Genomic DNA, 21,319 nt, shown 5'->3' with positions numbered 1-21,319 from the left:
CCGCCCACGACAAACCTCTCCTATACAAATCCCTGCTCCTCCTTACCCTGCCTTGTGAGGAGCACTCATGACTCACAATGTTTGAATGGTAAGCTTAGACATATCGAATCTGGTATTGTGTGATCACCTATTTCCTCCATACCTTTTGTCAAAGAACTTCAATAGCTGACAGACGGATACTGTTTCAATATTGCAATGCTATCTTTTTATCTGTGATTAATTCGGAGAACTTGACTAGAGAGTGTAGTTTGTGTGGATAGCTGTATATCACAGTATTGTATGTAGGATGTGTATTTGTTTGTTTATAAAGCCAGGTGTTTGTAACTCCATACACTATCATATAGATAGTCAATTTAACAAACAGCCTCAAGTCTCTCCCTCCCCAGGTGGAATACGATTTATACCAGGGCCTCTCAAATCTCCTACACATTGTGACTAATCGCAATGTGATCTAGAAGTGTAAAATTTAAAAAAGAAAATATGGGAATAAAGACAGCAATAACATATGCAAAATTGAAAGAAACAATCCCGTTATGATATATAAGTGTAAAAGTTTTTGAAAAGTAGGAAAGAACATCAGAAAACAAAAATACAAAATTAGATTAAAAAAACAAATAAATCTCAATGTTTGTATTCCACTAATATATAGGTTAAATCTTATGCCTGATTTTCTGAACAGTGCCACATTTTAACTTTGACATCAGCCTATTGCATAATCTCTTAATTTCCAGCCACTATAATAACCCCATGCCTGGTAAGAAGCCCCCCTCCAAGGCAATTATATTGGCTTCCAACAAAAAGCTGCTCCCTACTCCTAATACAAATTTGTCTCCCTAGAAAAAAAAAATTGAAATTAAAGTGTTAATAATACTTTTAAATGCTGTACCCTATTTCTGATTACTTTTATTGTTTGTTATCACAATTAATAAAAGATTTGACCCTTTTTGTCATTCCAGGTATCTGTTAGTGACAATGGAACTCCAAGTCTCTCATCGGTTACAAGGGTCATTGTCAAAGTCCTTGACAAAAATGACAACAAGCCAAAATTTCTCCAACGGAACTACAAGGTCAACATCATGGCCAAGTCTCCGGGCAGTAAGCCAATGCCAGTTCTCCGAGTGTTTGGTGATGACAAAGACACGGGTAAAAATGCAGAAATCACGTACAAGATCCGTGGAAAAGAACAGACGGAGTTCACCATCAATGCGACTACTGGTATGATCTATGCGGTGGAAGCTCTGGAACCACAGATGTATGAGCTAAAGGTTTGTACTTTTATCTCCAAACTTTTCCAACTTGTCTATCATAACATCTTAGAAAAGCGAAATCCTGTCCAAAGTGTATTGGAACATCTTGTCAGCAGAAAGTCTTATCTCCAGGAAGCTTAATGTCGAGTCTGAAGAAAGCTTGAATGCTGTGTCTCCAGGGTGCGATATGTTTTGCTGTTATTGATATTAGAGGCGCCCGTCAGGGATTAGGACGTCTTGTTCTGATCTTGATGTCTGTCTGTCTTTCTGTCTGCCTGTCTCTCAAACTTCAGTTTCTGTTACATAACCGTCTTAAAAATCATTAGATTTCAGGAATACTGAATCTGATTGCCTAATTGATACATGTGTATATCTCCCTGATTTCAAAGACCTTCGTAATTTGACAAACGGAAGACTTTTCGATCAGTGAATGTGATGATAGATAGTCTTTATTGCCATGGTTACAGATTCGAGCCACAGACAATGGTGATGTGAAGAAGAGAAGTAAGGTTCGAGCCCAAATTATGGTGGGAGCTCGTCTGATGAGTTCAATGAACCCTCCAAGATTCGACCAATCAGTATACCAGTTTGAACCAGTGTCTGAGAGCTGTAAATTGGGTCAGATGTTGGGGTTAGTCACAGCTAGAGACCCAGATAAGGATAGGATCTGGTTCTCAATCATAGGTAAGTCATATATTAAATACATACAGGAAAGTTTTTTGATGTTGACTTAATTGTAACTTTCCAAGAAACTTTTTCACAGCAATTTGACTTTCATAGAAGTCCTGCTGTATGTTATCAAATCTATTTTGCAGTGATGATTTTTACAAATTCGATTTACGTATGAAATGTGCGAAATTTAATCTCACACAAAAATACATTTTGTTAACAATATATTCTCTGTTCATTTAAACTTGAAGTTTAAAATTCTCCAAATACAATAGCATACTACCAAATCTGATGGTGTAACTGAGGCATCACTTTTTCCTCCATAGCTGGTGATGACAACAGTGATTTCCTCATCAGTCCCGTCGATGGAAGCATTCACCTGGCACGCTACCTTGACCGGGAAACGAAAGAGATCTATAATCTGACGGTAGCGGCCACAGATGGAGTGTATGAAGCTCGTGCCAATGTAAGTAACACCAGAGATTCAAAAAACAAAAAAACAAAAAATTATTTGGAAGAAAATCTTATCATGATCATTCAGTAGGTTAAAATGTCCCAATGAGGTTAAAACACTATAAAACAACTGTTACTTTAATTTTTTTGTTTGAGATTCCAGAAATTTTAAAAATTGCTTGAGATACTAAATCTAAAAAAACGACTGTTTATAAACAGATTACTTAAAGGCACACATTGATATATTGTATTCTCAGTGTTGAATAGTTCTTTCTGTTTTTGTTCCATGGACACACACACAGTGGTGTCAGTAAAAAAGCCCACCTTTATATTCTTTGTCAGATGGAGTTTCCAGCTCTCATATCATAATATTGGCAGATTTGGTTAGGGTTGGTGCCATGTGGCTGTAATTGTGTGAAGTTGTGGTCAGCCTGTCCCGAGGTGGTGGGCGGTTGGACCATCATTTGACCATTACTAGGTAGAAGAGCTTCCTCTCTATAAACAATTCAGGATCATCTCCTAATGGTCTGTCTAAACAAAGGGGATAGGTTCTTATCCAGTTGTGTGATATTTTAGATCAGACCTGATGTTTAGTGTTACAGATTGGCTTTTTGCTGTATAGGTAGTATAATAGTTGTTTATAGTACCACAGAATGTGGGTGGTATCCAGGGTATGTTTCATGTCCGTCTGGAAAGCTTATCCTTCTTAATCCTGCCATTTGTTTGGAGAATTACTCTAACCTTATAAATGTTTGTTATAATCCTAACTGGTAATGTAAATTATTTCTAATGTAAATTATAGAATTTACGCAATACTGCTACAGTGATAATGTATCCAAGGTCATCTTGACTTTTGCTGATCTGACGGTCCAAATCTGTCTCTCTTATAGCAACACCTAGGTTATTATTTGGGTACAAAATTTTGTTTGGGTAAGTTTATTTTCCTTTGTGTATTTGTTTATAAATGATAAGTTCGTTTTAAAGGGGTCATTATTAGTTGTTACCTGTCAGATTCAAATGGATAAAGTTTCATTAGGAACACATCAAAGTCACTTGAATGTTTGTTATTGGTATAGTAAACACTTTCAGATCTAAGCTTATCAAATAAAAATAGCTTTCATTTTTCAGTGGGGAACATCATTCTTCTTTATTTAGATATTTCGGAATGAGTTCTTACTAGTCCTTTGAAAGTTGTGGTTTTGCCTCCGGTTTTTGTCACAATCTGTGACCTATGTCTTTTGTTTTAAGAATTTTATCAGAAAACCAAATATGTTTGTTATGTTGGAAATGTTGACTTTTTATTTGTTTAGTGTATATTGATAAAAATTTGTCCTACTCTGCTTGTTATATAGGTATTGTGTGTTGTAAAGCTGCCATGGAGTCTGTACCTTCCATTGGCTTTGTTTATCATTCACCATGGATATTCAGACATAAACAACCAAGTACAATAACCTGATAATTGATATAGGAAGGAACAAGTCTAATGTCTGCAAAGACAAAAAATGATAGAATTCACTTGTGACAGCTAGCCATACGTGATTGCTATCTGAAGGTTGTAGATACAGAAAAACAATACATTTTTTGTGAGGTGAAGTCTAGACTATAAATTCAGCAAAAGGTGACAATTGTTTACTTGGGAGTCTGAAAGTTATTGACACATTTTTTTAAGTCATCAATGTTAGCTTAAATAATGTAAATTAAGAAAAATAGAAATTCTTTGTTTTTCCTTCAAGAAAAGTGGATATTTCATGAGATTTTATGGACTCCATCCTTATTCATTTACCTCCTCTTCGGGATCATTACTTATGACTTTCTATCCTTTCATATCGTCTTCCTCATCATTCCTCAAAAATTGCCATACACATTGTCCATGGCCAGCTGTCTGTTTAATTCCTACCAGTTGCAGCAGACATATTCTAAACAAAGTATTTAGTTATCAAGTTTTCTACTCCAGTATATTTCAACTTTGACATGTTATCATTCATTGGATTATCTGATGACCTTGAAACAAATAAATGTTTACTCTTTGTTTCCTCTTCTGTTCATATCTAACCCTATTAACTCCTGTTTGAACCTGCTTGACCTTTCCTGACCTTTCCTGACCCAGCTTGACATTTTGTTGCATAAAGAACACTGTTACCATTGGTATAGATTCAATTATCAGTATAGACATTGCTGAAGTTTAGGAGGACCAAGACGCCATCATACTGGTGAGGTTCTGCAACCAGTGTGTATAGTGAGGGGGAGGTGACTCTCATTCAGACATGACTGGCTCATCATCAATCAGAAATTAAATATTGATGAAGACACTAACTGCTTATCACCTAACCTCCGCTTGGAATCAATTATTCACATCAGCAGCCTGCTCCTGGACTACTTGTGTTGGTGAGCTCATGATGTCAACCGCAGCCCTAATTACGTCTAATGAAAAAAGACATGGAGGCAATTGTAGCAAAAATGGGAACAGGGGAAAATAGTAAATGTAATTTTAAAAGTGCAGCATTGGAAATGTCAGAAAAGCAACTGAAACATCATGCATGTTGTAGGAAAAAATGTGAATGTGGGAGGGAACATTTGTATTATTATCAGAAGTAATGTACAATACTGCAAGAATTAAGATGAATAGATACATGGACAGTTACAAGTAAATGATTTTAAAAGGTTGTTTTTTTGTCTTTTATTTACACTTTTCAGACAAAATAAAACCTGTAAGTTTAAGGACATCGACCATTAAGGAATCAGAATTGTGACTGCTTTGGTGTTCGGAAGAAAACAAATCATAATTATAGATTTGTATGTGTATGATTTAGCTGGTTTACACAAGGGTGGGAACCTATCTACTACATTGTCATATTTATCAGACTGTAAAACAATAACAAACAGAGAAACAGATCACAGATAAACTGCATAAGGTTTGGGAGCTATAGAATAGATCTCCATTCATGGTTCTGCTGGCGACATGTAGATTGCTGATTCATTCTGGAGGAGATATAGACAAACTGTCATCAGGGGTATTAGGGTTACATGTACCTGTAAAGTGTGTGGAGACAAAGTGGGCTATATAGTTAGAATATGTATATATAACACCTTATAGACAATCATCAACACTAGGAACTATACCCAGATTGACCTCTGCACTTTAAAAGGTCGCAGATCAATGTTTTATGTAGGTCAGCTAATGCTAAGAAGATTTCTTCTTTAAATAGATTTTTTTGTGAAATGTAATGCCTGTTTTTATCTATCAATGAAATAAACACTGAATTTTCAAAGCAGATTATTTTGTATACAGAACATTTTTAAGTGGAAAATATCAAAGTAGTTTTCTGTACTTTAAACATGTAATTACCTTGTATTTTGAATATATATATCCCTGTATGTACTTGGCCTTTTTAATATCAGTTTTACTTAATTTTTTCCTAATTAACAATTTTCGAAAAGCGTATAATACTCTTCATTTAAAGTCTAAAGAAATCATTAATTTTAAGTTGTTTGATGACAAGCAACATGTGTGATACATAAAGTAGTGTATGTGGTACCAAGAATGCTGAGACAGGAAGTCGTTGCCTGACACTGATGGACAGAGAAGTTGGGAAATATGTCAACTTTTAACGTTTTCATAATAAAAGAACATCCGGGGGTGATGGAATATATGGCATCTATTTCACCGTAAACTAGATTTATTTAGATGACATTTGCATACACATCCAAGATTCATGGAATGTTATGTAAAGTAATTGTTCTAGAAAGTAAATTTCTATGATCTAGAAAAATTAGAATAGTCTGATTTCATTCTACCGTCATTTTTTATTGATTAGAAATATATACTCAAATTTTTTTGACTTAATGATGTACCAGATGAAATCATTGCATCAGAGCACTTTCCAAATTCTTCACATGAAAATAATCTCAAGATGAGGAATATCCAACCAATTTTTAAAACGATAACATATCTTTTAAATAGACATTAATCATGATCTATCGGGGGAGCGATATAACTTTGGTAGACTTGCGTACTTACTTAGTTGTACATCTGTGTATATCGTGACGAGGATATTTGTGGATATTTGGACGGCGATATTCCTGCCAGGTGGGGGATTAACCAGATTATGGTATTATCTGTAATAATTCCGTGTATAAAGACCACCCGACTTTGTGTAGCATGTTTACAGTGGGAGTATATGTAAGGAATAAACACTGATGATGTCATTAATGCCATAAAAAGTTTAGCACTTTATAACCCTTGTATCAGAACAGCTCCACCCAAGTTTTCCCCGCCCCTACCAGACTATACTCCTTGTATTAGAACAGCTCCACCCAAGTTTTCCCCGCCCCTACCAGACTATACTCTATGTATTAGAACAGCTCCACCCAAGTTTTCCCCATCCCAACCCGACTATACTCCTTGTATAAGAACAGTCCACCCAATTTTCCCCCGCCCCTACCAGAGTATACTCCTTGTATTAGAACAGCTCCACCCAAGTTTTTCCCCTGCCCCTACCAGACTATACTCCATGTATTAGAACAGCTCCACCCAAGTTTTCCCCGCCCCTACCAGAGTATACTCTTTGTATTAGAACAGCTCCACCCAAGTTTTCCCCGCCCCTACCAGACTATACTCCTTGTATAAGAACAGTCCACCCAATTTTTCCCCGCCCCTACCAGACTTTACTCCTTGTATAAGAACAGCCCCACCCAATTTTTCCCCACCGCTACCAGGCTATAATCCTTGTATAAGAACAGCCCCACCCAATTTTTCCCCACCGCTAGCAGGCTATAATCATTGTATAAGAACTGCTCCAACCAATTTTCCCCCACCGCTACCAGGCTTTACTCCTTGTATAAGAATGGCCATACCCAATTTTTCCTGCCCTGACCAGGCCTCTTCGAGGTTTAGTTTAGCCTGAACACTTGTTTGTTCTCTTGTCTTTGATCTGGGGATTATTATTACAAGAAGAAATAAATATAGTGAATAGTAAAATAGTAAAGATTTGTTTGCTCATCTTTTGGGGGAGTCAATTTCTGCGGGGGAGGAGAAGGATACCAGAGAAAGGGGTGTAACTACTATATAAATCTTTATACGAGGGGCAGTAATGTCAGACTGGGTTTCAGAAGATAGATATTTTGGGGGTGAACTTGTCACTCATCATTACAGATGTTATAGCCACACTATACTATATTACTACTACCTACCGGACTGTGTGATATACCTAACGCATAGTTTCCAAAACGTCAAATACACCGTCAAATTCACCGTGGGGAGAATGTCATTCAATCCATTTTGTAATCATTTACGTTCAATAAATCAGCAATGTGCTGTTTCACTACAACCGACATACTTAGCTTCTGGTTATATACATGTATCTACACATTAATAGTTGGTTTTGAGCAAATTGTGTAATTACAGATAAGACCAAAACTGAATTGAAAACAACTTTAGCTACATTAGGGAAACACTTATAATAGAAAACTTCTGTGTTTGAAAGTTAAATTGCAACTTAAATTTAATAATTCTCATTTGATTAAAAAGAATTATTTAGTCTGCATAAGGACGTCAAAATATCCCTTTAGCATGTTTTTATAATGCATTCATTTTTATAACAGAGCTACAACGCTTTTAATTCAAAATGCAACTTACTTTAGATATATCAAAATAAATGTAAAATACATTGATTGTAAAATTTATGATTTTGAAATGCACCATTGATCTACCGAGGATTTGAGTGAGGAACAGGTTTTTCATTTCAAATTTACTAGATACACCATCATGTCATCCTGCTTAAGCTTCTAATGGCATATGTGATGAATTTATAATTTGGTAGAGTTTTTATTTTATCGATTTCTAAGTAGGCTCTCTGTCTATGTGATACGAACATATACTCTCATGTTGTAGATTAAAATGTGTAATATTTGGTTTTTATACGGGATAGAGCTTTCAAGTCTACTAAAATGAGGAAGTAAAATTGTTTTTTAATAGCATTGATGATGCCCACAGTATTAGAATCATGAAGATAGGAAATAAAATCTCTTGACAGGAAATAACAATTAAATGTTTTGATGAGTTCTGTTTGACTTTTATTATACTGCAGATATGTTCTTCTGTAGGAAAAGTGGAGGGGGGTGGCTTAATTGTGAATACCTTCTAGTTTTGTGAAAATGGAAAAAAAAAGGTGTTTGTGGACTTATTTACAAGTTTATATTTGGTAAAATAGAGTAAAAATAGAGTAAAAAAAATTGTGTTTGTGCTGTGAAGATTGACTAAAATTTCACCCATTTTCTTTATGATATTTACATTTTATGAGAAGTCGAAACTCGATTGTTTTTGCCTACATGTCTAGAGTCTGTTTAGATATTATAGTAATGCTGTGCATTGTCTTTCTCTCGGTTTTTCTTCATTAATAAAGAATAGAGAAAGTTGTGTATCATCAGCTGACCGACTTGATTAACATACACAGCGATCTGTGTGTTGATAGTGTATATACTGGCCAGAGTCTCAACATACATTCAGACTATTATAAGCAATGATATGTAAGATTGGCAGTGAGATCGACATGATTTATACAGGAAACTAATCACAGGTGTGCTTATAGACAAACATGTGTTACCTCCCCCGAAGTCACTGTCAACATTTGGTCCGAGTTACAGGCAAATAAATCAGGGGAGATTACTCTGTTTATATGTACAAGGGAGATAAATCAAGGGATATTACTCTTTAATGTACTGGTAGATCCAGCAAAGACAAGAATCTGTATAAAAGATGATTGTATTAATCTTCCATCAGTTCATTCATCTGAAGGACATAACTTTCATTGACGGAGAGAAAAAACGAAAAAGACTGGAGCTGTTGATGATTGAGTTATTACTGGGTCTGATGGTGTTCATTAGGGAAATTATGGAGAGAAAAACAGGGAGTGTAGATGATTCTACTGACTTTGAGAGAGAAAAAAAAATGAAAAGAGAATGGGGACCCTTTTAAATTGTTTCATTAATTTATGGAGATTTGTATGCGATGATAGGTAATAAACTGTACTGCTAATTACTGCGGTACACCTGTTAAAGGTTTTTTTATCATTGGGGTATGAGGGCACCTATTAACTTCTCTCTGTCATGTTTTTGTTCAAAGTAAACTACAAGTAAAGGTGAAATTTTTATCTAATGTGATGATAAGACAAAACGTCAAAAAAAATTTGATGAATATGAAAATAACTTTATCAATTTGTCAGAATTTCTGTAGTTTTTTAAGGAAAATACAGTTTCTCTTTGAGATTTAAATGGGTTTATATAAATAAAGTAAAAAAGTGTTTTTTCAATTGTACAAATAAGAACGACGCACTGTCTGATAGTTTCCTGGTAATCTTCTTTATTATAAGATTAATGTTTTCTGATTCTACCCTGAACTTAGATTTCAGATCCAACAATTGTACAGGTCTTAATGTGAAAACAATGAAGTCACCAAGAACAATGACATGGTATAATTTAGATGTATATTAACTAAGTTTATATATGTATCTTCTCTGCTATTTCCTCAGGTTGTCCTGCGAGTCCTTGATAGTAACGACAACACACCAATGTTCACACAGTCTGAGTTCAGCGCCAATGTGTCCGAGAATGCTGCCATTGGGACCACAGTTCTAAAGATTTCAGCCACTGACCGGGACAAAAATAGTCGCCTCTTCTATACCATACTGGCTACAGGCAACAGCATCACGGAAAACAAATTTGAAATAAACTCAGAAACAGGTTAGTTTGGAAAGAAAACAAAAACATTAAGCTCTAAAAGGCTCGTTCCCTAAGAAACATGATGAACAAAATTTTCACCAAGTCATAAAATTATGATAAAATAATGCTCAAATTTCTACAGTAAAACATGCATCAACAGCCACCTTTACAAATAGAGCACCTGTTTATAAGCCCTTTATCTAGGGGTCCCAAATGACCAGTTTCAATGCAATTTGATCTGTGTGTATATATAGACTACTCAGCTATAAACACCTTTTTACTTTACCCTTGGGAGGTCATCATAGGCAGGTTTGAGTGTATCATGCTGATGATTTGAAAGAAATTGGCATTGAAGAGCTTCCTGTAGTCTTGTGTAACATTAAGGTTATGAAAGCAAGCCATGTAATCATTTGATACGCCACTTGTGTCATAATCACCATGGAAATGATGTCTTAGTTTCATATTTCTTTGAGTGTTAGACATTTTTCGAGGAAATAAGCCACAAATAGAGCTGAAAGCATACAATCTGTTTTAATAGAAGCTGTAAATCCTTTTATGACTAGTAATTAGGGTGTATAGTGAGGAGGAAATGGCATCATTCTATTGATTACCAACAGTTTTGCTCTACGTAATGTCGTTACATGTCAAACCAACCAAGATATGCAGCGTGTTTTGTCGCCATAGCTATCACTATTAAAAAAATTATAATAATCTACATCATATTGGCAAAGATTCTGTTAACAGTAGGGTTATGTCTTATACTGAAATTCTAATCAAGAAAGAGAACAAGAAACATTTTCATTTTCTAAAAATCATTAAAGAAAATTTTAAATATTGTTTTCTCAAAATATGATGCTGCATTTAGTATTAATATCTAGAATCCAATATTTGATTTAATTTTCCTTGCATGTAATTCATTGTTGCTGCAGGCCTCATAAAGAAAGATAGTTTCATAACTTTATGATTTCAAATGTAATTTTATGAACATTTTAGGTGAAATCCGAGTGAACCAGGAACTTGATCGTGAAGTACAGTCGGATCACCAATTGACGGTGATGGTACGCGACCAAGGAAAACGATCCCACCGAAACTACACCTATGTAACTATCCATGTTTTGGACCATAACGACTTTGCCCCAGAATTTCTCGAGGAGGTCGTCGAGGGCCGCGTGTTTGAGACGGCAGCCATTGGTACCTCTGTTGTTGAAGTCATGGCAATCGACAAGGATAAAGGTCAAAACGCAGAGTTGTCGTTCTCCATCACATCAGGTAAGGGGACAACTGTTGATTATAAAGGTTTCACACCACAGTTTTCTCTCAAAAAACAAATCAAAGAGTTAATCTGGTGGATCTTAGTACCAGGATTTTTTTGCAGGAAACATGACAAAATTATTATCTGAATTTCACTGACTCACTTATGCCATCACAAGAGTTGGGTCAGCATGCCCTACAAAGTTGACCTTGACCTTTGATAAGAACCAATATGTAAACAAAATCTTAAATAGAATGTCCAAGGACTTTATATACAAATGATAAAAAGTCCCACTGAAGTCTCGGCAATAAAAAGTCATACTGTCAGATGTTTATGTATTTTACATTTCAAAAAGGATATTTATGTATTTTCTTATATATTGCTGAGATTAGGGTAATAAATGAATTACTTCACTGGGAGTAAGTGGTCAGAATGACTAACAAGTAGATTGGAGCGTGAACAACTAGTCTCTCAAGTGTGTTATAAGTGTTAGGTTTGAGATAAAGGCTTAGAACTCCGATAAACCCAATTCTCTCCTGCTAATTTCTTATTGGTCAATTAAATGTGAAGGAGCTGTGTTACCAATCAGAAATTCTTTCTGAGCACTGCTGCCGTTGCCAGAACAGATAACTGTGACATACTTGGAGTCATTTTCCTTCCTGGTATGGGGCTCAGTGGACATTGTGTCCCCCGTAAACATTGAAGAGTTCAACTCAAGAGGCTTTCAAGGGGACAGACAAGGTTAAAGGTCATCTACAGTTGAAATTCAGTTTGTTTTTATATTGAGTATAGGGATTAATTGGCGTCTTTTGTATTGAAATCAGTAAGCATATACTGGTGTTCGGAAATAAGTGGATTTTTGTTGATACTCGAAATCAAGTGGACATTGTAACGTGTTTGTAGTACTTTATAGTATTGACATATTATACACAGAATTTGTCCGGGGTTATATATAATAGTACGGGTTTCTCTAGATTCTAGATAACGCTATGTACAATGTACTTTTACTGGAACAGAGAAGTTTTATCAGAAATGTTTGTCTTAATGACACTTTCAATACAGAACATTCATTGAGTGCAGGAATCACATTATAGATTTAACCAAGTCACCCATGGCTGAGACAGCTTTAAAGCTAAATATGCTAAGTCTGTTGTATGATGCCTACATAACTAAAAATACCTTCCAATTGTGTAAGCTCATTACACTGATTATATAACGTTTTCCCATTATTCCAATTACCTACGTTTAGTTCACAAGGTCTTTGCATTCATAATACAATACACTAAAAATTCATAAGACAAATTATATTTATGATAATTATACTAAAGCATTCATTTCGTTCACAGATTTGATAAAAGTTTCCCATTATGCTAAATTCATTGAAAATTTTGGACTTTCTCCATGATGAATTTTCATTAAAACAGAACATTTCTGACGGTTCCATTGTTTTAAATGAGGTAAACGTTACTCATTGGTTACTCATTGTTCTCCGTAACAATAGGTTAATATCCCCAGTAATTGCCTTGTGTGTATAACACGATCTGGCCTGTAATAATTTTGCATCAAAGCCGGGTGACTTGGCCATGGTACTGAGAAACTATCCCAACCATCCCCAGTATTAGCACCTCCAGCCCCGTAATTGGGAAGGCCGACCCTAATGTTACAGACTTTGATCTATCCTCTTAATTATTATGTCAGCAGGTTGATTCTGGGGAGAACACAAGTATAATTACCACACGGTAGCACAAGGGACGTTCACACCAGTCATCGTTTTGCATTGTTAATATTAATTAAATAGTTTCAAATTACGGTAGTGTTAGTTTCATGTTTGTCTTGAAAAGTACATAATGACCCTGTGTTTGACCTTTTAAATGGACACCTTTTTCTGTGGCTGAATGTTTTTTATGGGAAGGGCAAGTGTAATTTCTTGAAACCTATTGAACCTTGATTGAATATAGCTTAGCAGGAGAAATTGTTTCTACTCGGTTCAGAGATCAGAGTCTATGAAAATTAATTATTTAGTCTGAAACATAATTATTAGGACCCTGCATCTCTGACAAGAATTTTATAGTATAATCACCTTATAAAATAAAGAATTTTAGAAAGGAATTTACAATGCAATGACATTAAATTAAGATTGAAAAAATGTGCTATTTAATCTGTGGCTCTAAAATTGAACCTATGAGTTAAGTTTGTGAGTTAGGAGACGTTTATGATGGATGTTCATTTCCTGATTAGTTTTAGAAAAATTTTGGCAAATAAACAATAAAAATTTACAAATGAAAAAATTTTAATTTCAGGGAACATCGGATGGATGTTTGACATTGATGAAACTTTAGGAATAATCACTGTCGGTCAGGAGCTTAACAGAGACGAGATGTCATCCTACCAGTTGACTGTGACAGCGACAGACCACGGGACCCCGCCTCTCAGTAGTACAGTCTCTGTAAACATACTTGTCACTATATCTAACAACGCTGCCCCGAAATTCGTCTCCCCCATGTTTATGGCAGAGGTCCGAGAAAATTGTCCTCGGGGGACTCATGTGGTTCCTGTGGAGGCTGTATGTCAGTCGTCGATGTTGTTTGAAATCGTCAGCGGAAATGAAGAGGAAGTATTCAGTATCAACCCGAACTCAGGTATCATATACACCAAGGATGATGTGGATTATGAGACGAGTGACCATTACAACCTTACTGTGTCAGCGACCAACATTGTCGGCGCAACATCAACAGTTCGTGTCGTCATCCTGGTCCTTGACCTGAATGATAATCCACCTGTGTTCGATGAGACCATGTGTGAAGGCAAGATAAGCGAGAGCGCACCCGTTGGCAGCGTGATCCTGAGCATGAAATTGGAACCACTTGTCGTACATGCGACTGACCTTGATTCATATAAAAATGCACATGTGACCTACAAAATAACTGATCCTAAAGGAAGCAAGTATTTCTCTGTTGATTCGGCCACTGGAGCGATTAAAACCATGGCTGCCCTGGATCACGAAGAGTTCGACAAGATTGAATTTTACGTGTATGTATGGGACAAGGGCTATCCTCAGTTACAGGCTGTGGAACCGGCCAAGGTTGTCATCCATATCCTCGACATGAATGACAATCCGCCATACTTCACACAATTGTCATATCACGCCGACATCTTACTACCAACAACCGAAAATGTCCAAGTCATAAAACTGAACGCAACAGATATTGATTCTGTCAATGCTGGCACTTTAATTTACAGCATTGTACATGGAAATGATGACAAAAAGTTCAAAATTAATCCCCAGACTGGACAGATCTTTGTCAAAAACAAGGCTGACCTACAGGATAGTTATGAATTGGGTGTAGAAGTTACGGACGGATTGTTTAAATCGGCTACCACGATGACGATATCTATCACGGCTCCAGAAGAGGGTGTGTTCGTGTTCAGTAAACCTGTATACTCTGTCAATATCACCGAGAACACCCCAGGCCCTCAGACCCTCACTGTGATCCAGGTACTGGAGCCTATGAACCAGCACCTAGTGTTCACATTGTTGAACCACCAAGACTTGTTCAGTGTCATTCAGACATCGGGTGTTCTTCAGACCCAGGAGAGCAGCTTTGATCGAGAAGAAAACACAATGTACACCTTGGTGGTATCAGTACGAGGAGAGACTGGACAAGTCGCTCATGTTCTTGTTGAAGTCAACATTCTTGACGAAAATGACAACGATCCACAGTTTGTGAACCAGCCGTATGATACTGTGGTAGCACTAGGTCTTCAGACCGGGGAACTAGTCAGACAGGTAGGTCAAGGTCAGACCGGGGAACTAGTCAGACAGGGAGGTCAAGGTCAGACTGGGGAACTAGTCAGACAGGGAGGTCAAGGTCAGACTGGGGAACTAGTCAGACAGGTAGGTCAAGGTCAGACCGGGGAACTAGTCAGACAGGTAGGTCAAGGTCAGACCGGGGAACTAGTCAGACAGGTAGGTCAAGGTCAGACCGGGGAACTAGTCAGACAGGTAGGTCAAGGTCAGAAACCAATATGGCTGACGCGTCATCAATAAGTCATAGAATACAAAGTCTAATCTTCAGAATATCATGTAAAGTGAATAATTTTCGTCTTTCAAAATAGAGTTTCATGAATAACAAAACACTTCATTAGAGTAAAACTGTGATATTTAATCGCCTCACAATGCACTTATTTCAAACTAATTGTACCTCTGTATCGTTACCTAGGTTACAGCCATAGATCGAGACAGTAATAGCAATGGATTGGTCAGGTTCTCTGTTGTCAACGGATACGAGGACAAGTTTGACATTGGAACCAATGATGGACGAATCACTCTGACCAACCTTCTTGACCAGGCTGACCAGAATAAGGACTTTGTACTGACCATCAGGGCCAGTGATGAAGGTAGAGTGATAATGTACCAAAAAGAAAAATATAAAATTAAAGAGATTTTTCTTAACTCTTGATATTATGTAAACCTTGCTGTGTTTGTTTTGGTGAAACTAACATCAATCTCTTCTGAATGTGTTTCATCTTATTATGCTACTTGAAAGCTGGTATTTTCATAACAATTAAAGGCCTTCAAATACTTCAAATTGATCTCACATGTAGCAAGTGCTGATATCAACATTTATCTCTCTAAATTTATATCGTATTATAATTTCAAATGACACTTTTTTGTCACAATTTTATTGTGGAGGATACAATTTAGTGCAGTATGATAAGGAGACAGACCATTCTAGACATTAAGTATGTTACATGTAGAGTCAAACCTGTTCATAGAGTTCACCCAAGAGACTAAGGACAAAATGTATTTTTAGACAAAAATCATTTTGAAATTGGTCATACAGGACCCTGTTGGTCTTATAAAGCAAGTTGTCATTATATAGAGGTGGTCCCTAAGTGGTCTTATAAATCAGGTTGTCATTATATAGAGATCATCCCTAAGTGGTCTTATAAAGCAGGTTGTCGTTTTATAGAGGTGGTCCCTAAGTGTTCTTATAAAGCAGGATGTCGTTATATAGAGGTGGTCCCTAAGTGGTCTTATAAATCAGGTTGTCGTTATATAGAGATCATCCCTAAGTGGTCTTATAAAGCAGGTTGTCGTTTTATAGAGGTTGTCCCTAAGTGGTCTTATAAAGCATGTTGTCGTTTTATAGAGGTGGTACTTAAGTGGTCTTATAAAGCATGTTGTCGTTATATAGAGGTGGTCCCTAAGTGGTCTTATAGAGCAGGTTGTCATTATATAGAGGTGGTCCCTAAGTGGTCTTATAAAGCAGGTTGTCGTTATATAGAGATGGTCCCTAAAGTAGTCTTATAAAGCAGGTTGTCGTTATATAGAAGTGGTCCCTAAAGTAGTCTTATAAAGCAGGTTGTCGTTTTATAGAGGTGGTACCTAAGGCTCTTGATACTTTTAAGTATTGCTTAAATGTGATGTTACATTGTTATCATTATTTCTCTGTTTAGGTGTTCCTCCCCGATCTGTCGATGTCAATGTGACCATCTCCGTGATAAGCGATGCACATCCGAGATTTGAGCAACAGTTTTATACAACGACTGTCCGAGAGGATGTCCAGCTCCAAACACCTGTAATCAGTGTCCGAGCGGTCAGCCCCAACGGCCACAAACTCATCTATACCATCATCAGTGGCGACACCTATAAAGATTTTGATGTGGATTTCAACATAGGTAGGTGGCGCTGTTAGCTGTTGTGGTGTTCTTTTTGTCTTTTTTCAGATTTTCAATTTTTAAGTAGCAAGGTGGATAGATTAGAATTTTATCTACCTGGTAATTTTATTTCTTCATTTTTCTAAGTGAAGGAAATATATCTCGGCTATATATATTAGTATGAAGGATTATTACCAATCATTGATATTATAAGCTGATTTGGTTACTTTTGTAATGTGACTTAAGTGTATCAGAAGTTAAACTTTTTGTTCTTAGGAAGCAATTGAAACCAATATAGAAATATATAATATATATATAGGATGAATGTGCAGTATTTTTGCAGTGAATAATTCATTACTTATTTTGGGATTGTCCATCATGCTCTTCATGAATCAGCGCTAAATCCCGTCACAGCTACTTAGAAATTCATTATACTGGAACCTGTCATCAACATATCATTGGATTGGACAAATGGCCTTCTGTAGGTCAATTATTCTAATTATTATTCATGCATAATTTCTTAGAGTTCAGGATATAACATATATTAATATATATATACAGAACTGATAACATTTAAGCAGTAATTATGATAATTGTATATACTTTAGAGATGAGAGTTACCAGTATCATATCATTGTGTCATCATTGATTTGTGCTTAGCTGCAGTGTTGTGTGGTGAAACATAGTCTATGACCTTGACCCCTCGACCTCATTACTCCCATGGTGTAGGGAACCTTGACCTTTGACCTTGACCCCTTTCCCCTATTTCTACACAGCTATTTATATATTTCATGGGTCAACTATATTGTCTTTTCTATGAATATACTTCCAGCATGTTGGGTATTTCATTTATGGTGAACCAAGATTGTTTACTGTATATCAAAAAAAGAAATTGTTTGATCATAAATTATATTTCATTTTAGAGTTTCTTTGTATGAATAAGATTTTTTGGCTTTGGTTAAATATTTACTTTCTTTCTTTTATTTCTTGTACATTTTGTTTTTCTTACACTTCGTAATAGTATGGTCCTGGTATCTGAATATATACTTCTATATGCATATTACCTGATTATTTTCATTTTTTGCACTGTTCTATTTTTACTTGTTCTTATCTAAATAATTCCCTTTCATGTGAATGTAAGTAGTAGAGATAATAATAAAATTTAAGATTTCCACAGCATTAGAACTAAATTCCACTTTATAATAACATGTAAAAGAATAAAAATGGCCCGTCAGTCTCAATTAAGCGTCCAACTTTTCATGGCTGCCGTTGTCTGTATGACGCTATTGCGGGGTTGATTGACTCAACCTTGGCGATCCATCTTGGCTATACTAATTGTCTGTGTAATTGGACAGCAAGCTTTCACCATAAACTCATTAACTCGAGCGACTTGTGGACAATTTAAATTAAACATGAGTGTTATGTTTTAACAAAAAGTTTTACATGTGTCATCGCTCAGGGTGTTGCGTCATGGATATTAAAAGTGATAATTTTCTTATGTGTTTGTGAAATTTGGTTTTTGGAATTTTTTGCTGAATATTTTTTTGGCGGGCATGGAATTCACATTTTCAAAAGTATTGAACATTTTGTGTGTTAAGTTCTTGCTCAGGATTAATTGGTTTGATGCTTGTTTAAAGATTAGCTAGTTTTATGAGTCATGGCTGTATTATTCAAAAGCATTTTCCCCATGTTAAAAAAATGGGTGTCCTAATGTCACTATTTATAATTTAGCCAACCATGATATTTCTTTAACAACCAATACAACAATATTTTCAGTCATGTACTGTAATCTTCATTTCAAATTAATCACTGATTTTTCCAACTAAAAAGTGTGCTTTTATTCACATAAATATATCTCTATGTATACATATATGTCCTTTATTTTAAGATGATTAGTTATACAGAAGTATAATTCACAGTATTTGCTGGTTGTGGATATATTTTTTGCTAATTCAATGTATTTTTTTTCCTTTGACTTTGTTGTGTACCTCTGATACCACCACCAACATCACCATTCTGTCCCTACTCTATGCCTTATGTGTGTGTCTACAAAGGCACGGACGCACTCGGCCCGTGTGAGTATCTCGCCCTCCGTAACAATATCTACACATGACGCCAATTTTGAACGCTTGCCTCTTGCCTGGTGTCATGACTACAAGCATTGCATTCTGTTTGTGATATGTTCGATTTGTGCATTTTTTCCTTGCACTTTTAACCAAGGTTTTTTTTGTTCCTTTTATGTTTTTTCTTTGTTTTTGCATTTTGCAGTTGTTACATAAATTATCTTTTAAGATTAAGTTGAAAGAAGTTGTATTCTTTCATCTTTTTGAAGATCTTAAAATGCAAACAAAGCATAAAATACGCCAATTCTTTTGAAGTTTTATAAAGTTATAAATTGAGTTTTGAAATTATCTTATTGTTTTTATTTCTTTTGTCTATCCATGGCTAAAACCAAACCCTAAATCCTTTTGATAACCCAATCCACCCTTCTCCCTTAGTAGTATATGGCCCTTCCCTCACATCCCTTTTATTCTCTTGCATTTCATTATTCATGTATTTTTTTATAGCAACTGCTTTAACATGAAACTTTACTTTATATTCATGTCATGATCTGATTTTTGCTAAGGAAAATTAAAACTATGACTATGTTACATAAAATTTGCACTATCCAAATAAAACTTGTCAACACCTAATCTGTTTCCAAAACTTTTGAGGATTGTATTTGGTATCTGATATTTCGATTTTGCACAAACACTAGTAATAAGTTTATTGAAAGACTGTAATAGGGTGTTGAAAATCCTTGAATGAAAAGTGCAATATAGGTCAAGGCCATAGTATTATAGTGCAAGGTCAAGGCCATGTCCATCAAGTTCTAATTGGTTGTGAAGAAAGTTCACTTCAAAGTTGACATTTGAATGAATTTCTTAAGTCTTGAAGATTAAAGCAGAATCAATTAGAGAAAATGATTTAATTAAGTTTTTGTGGTGTAAAAATAATCAAGCGGAAGACAACAAAACTATGATATACAACTCTCACTGGAGAGTGCAACAAATGTTAGCTCTCTCATATTTGAAATTTAATTATTTCTTAATTTAGACAATTGTATTTTCTATTTTTGAAACCGCTCTGAATTTAGACGAGCATCATACTATCTTAGCTTGTTCTACTGGACTAGCTCTAGCTTGCCAGCCTCAATCAATCCCATGAGAGAAAATTTGGGGAAAACAAAATAAAATACAAAAGTGTAATTGTGCTTTGATAAATTCAAAAATTAATTAAGTGCATTGAATATTAATGGATAGCAAGTCAATTTCTGTCTAATGTCTTCATATAAAATGCATGACTTAATTTGTTACAGCAATTCAAACCAATGTTAATGTCAGTAATTAAAATACTTAATGGAATGAACATACCTATATGTAAGGTACTGAGATCTTTTAGTTATTCCTAGTGAACTGTAAACAAAATAGATAATTATATGTTGGTTTGTTTATTAACAAGTTTCTGTAAATGTTATTTAACAATTGTTTGTTATTTAACCCATTGTCTGCACCGGTTTACAGATTTTGGTACTGTAGATTTACTGTAAAGTTTGTAATGCATCAAAGATAGTATAGTGATGGTTATATTATGTGATTGTGAGAAATTATACACTAGATCATCATGAAGGAATGTCAAAGTTAAAATCAAAGAGAAATGCTTCATTTATAGATTCTGTCAATGAAGGATAAAGGTTTTTATATTTCTGACTTTATGATATACAACACTGTTGTATCAAAGTGATAGAATATTCATTGATTTTGTGAAGAAGTTAAAAACAACTTGGTTGAGTAATTTGTCAAACATTAAGTATAGCTTTCTAGGGATATGATTAACGTGTGTGAGACAGAGATTTATGGGGATTTTATCATTGTTAGGGATTGATACAGAGAACATTCACCTTATTACACTGTCATAGCTTCTTCCTTGAGAGCACTGCTATTTATCACATATTTAAAAAAAAAAAAAAATGGACGAAACAGACCTTTATATATAGAACTCATGGGATTCGTTACTGCATGTCGTTGCTGCTGTATGCCACACTCTAATTAGTATCTTGCTGAGTTTTTTTTGCTAGTTGCATGCATGTAATTTTCTCATAACTGCGACGGAAAGGAAATCATGCTAGTACCTCAGTAATTGGGTAAAGACACATAGTCTTGGCTGACAGGTATTACAAAAATATATGCACTTGACATGTAGCATTATTTATCCTGCCCGAGGTAATTAGTGTTATGACCTTGAGGTAATCCTTGTGGGGTTCCTCCTTATACAAATCCTA

The 21,319-nt window shown here is 35.5% G+C and overlaps 1 protein-coding gene across 12 annotated transcripts in view; it reads left to right on the top strand.

Moving 5' to 3' along the window:
• LOC138327810 (protocadherin Fat 1-like) overlaps positions 1 to 21,319 on the top strand; it is a 133,276-nt gene that overhangs the window by 88,498 nt on the left and 23,459 nt on the right. For 11 of the 12 annotated variants that reach the window (XR_011209102.1, XR_011209101.1, XR_011209103.1 and 8 more), the window contains exons 5-13: positions 957 to 1,265; positions 1,715 to 1,931; positions 2,243 to 2,382; positions 9,896 to 10,106; positions 11,079 to 11,354; positions 13,638 to 15,124; positions 15,558 to 15,735; positions 16,798 to 17,019; positions 19,053 to 19,073. Coding sequence is in view for 5 of the 12 variants with exons in the window: in XM_069274199.1 (XP_069130300.1) it covers positions 957 to 1,265; positions 1,715 to 1,931; positions 2,243 to 2,382; positions 9,896 to 10,106; positions 11,079 to 11,354; positions 13,638 to 15,124; positions 15,558 to 15,735; positions 16,798 to 17,019; positions 19,053 to 19,073 (3,061 nt within the window). In the remaining 7 variants the exon portion in view is untranslated. The remainder of the gene's footprint in view (positions 1 to 956; positions 1,266 to 1,714; positions 1,932 to 2,242; positions 2,383 to 9,895; positions 10,107 to 11,078; positions 11,355 to 13,637; positions 15,125 to 15,557; positions 15,736 to 16,797; positions 17,020 to 19,052; positions 19,074 to 21,319) is intronic. The other variant, XM_069274200.1, reaches the window with a different exon arrangement.

The sequence above is a fragment of the Argopecten irradians genome, chromosome 7 (assembly GCF_041381155.1).
Source record: "Argopecten irradians isolate NY chromosome 7, Ai_NY, whole genome shotgun sequence".
In the NCBI taxonomy this organism is placed as follows: domain Eukaryota; kingdom Metazoa; phylum Mollusca; class Bivalvia; order Pectinida; family Pectinidae; genus Argopecten; species Argopecten irradians.
Note: the sequence above shows the minus strand (reverse complement) of the source record. Positions and strands in the feature narration are given on the sequence as shown.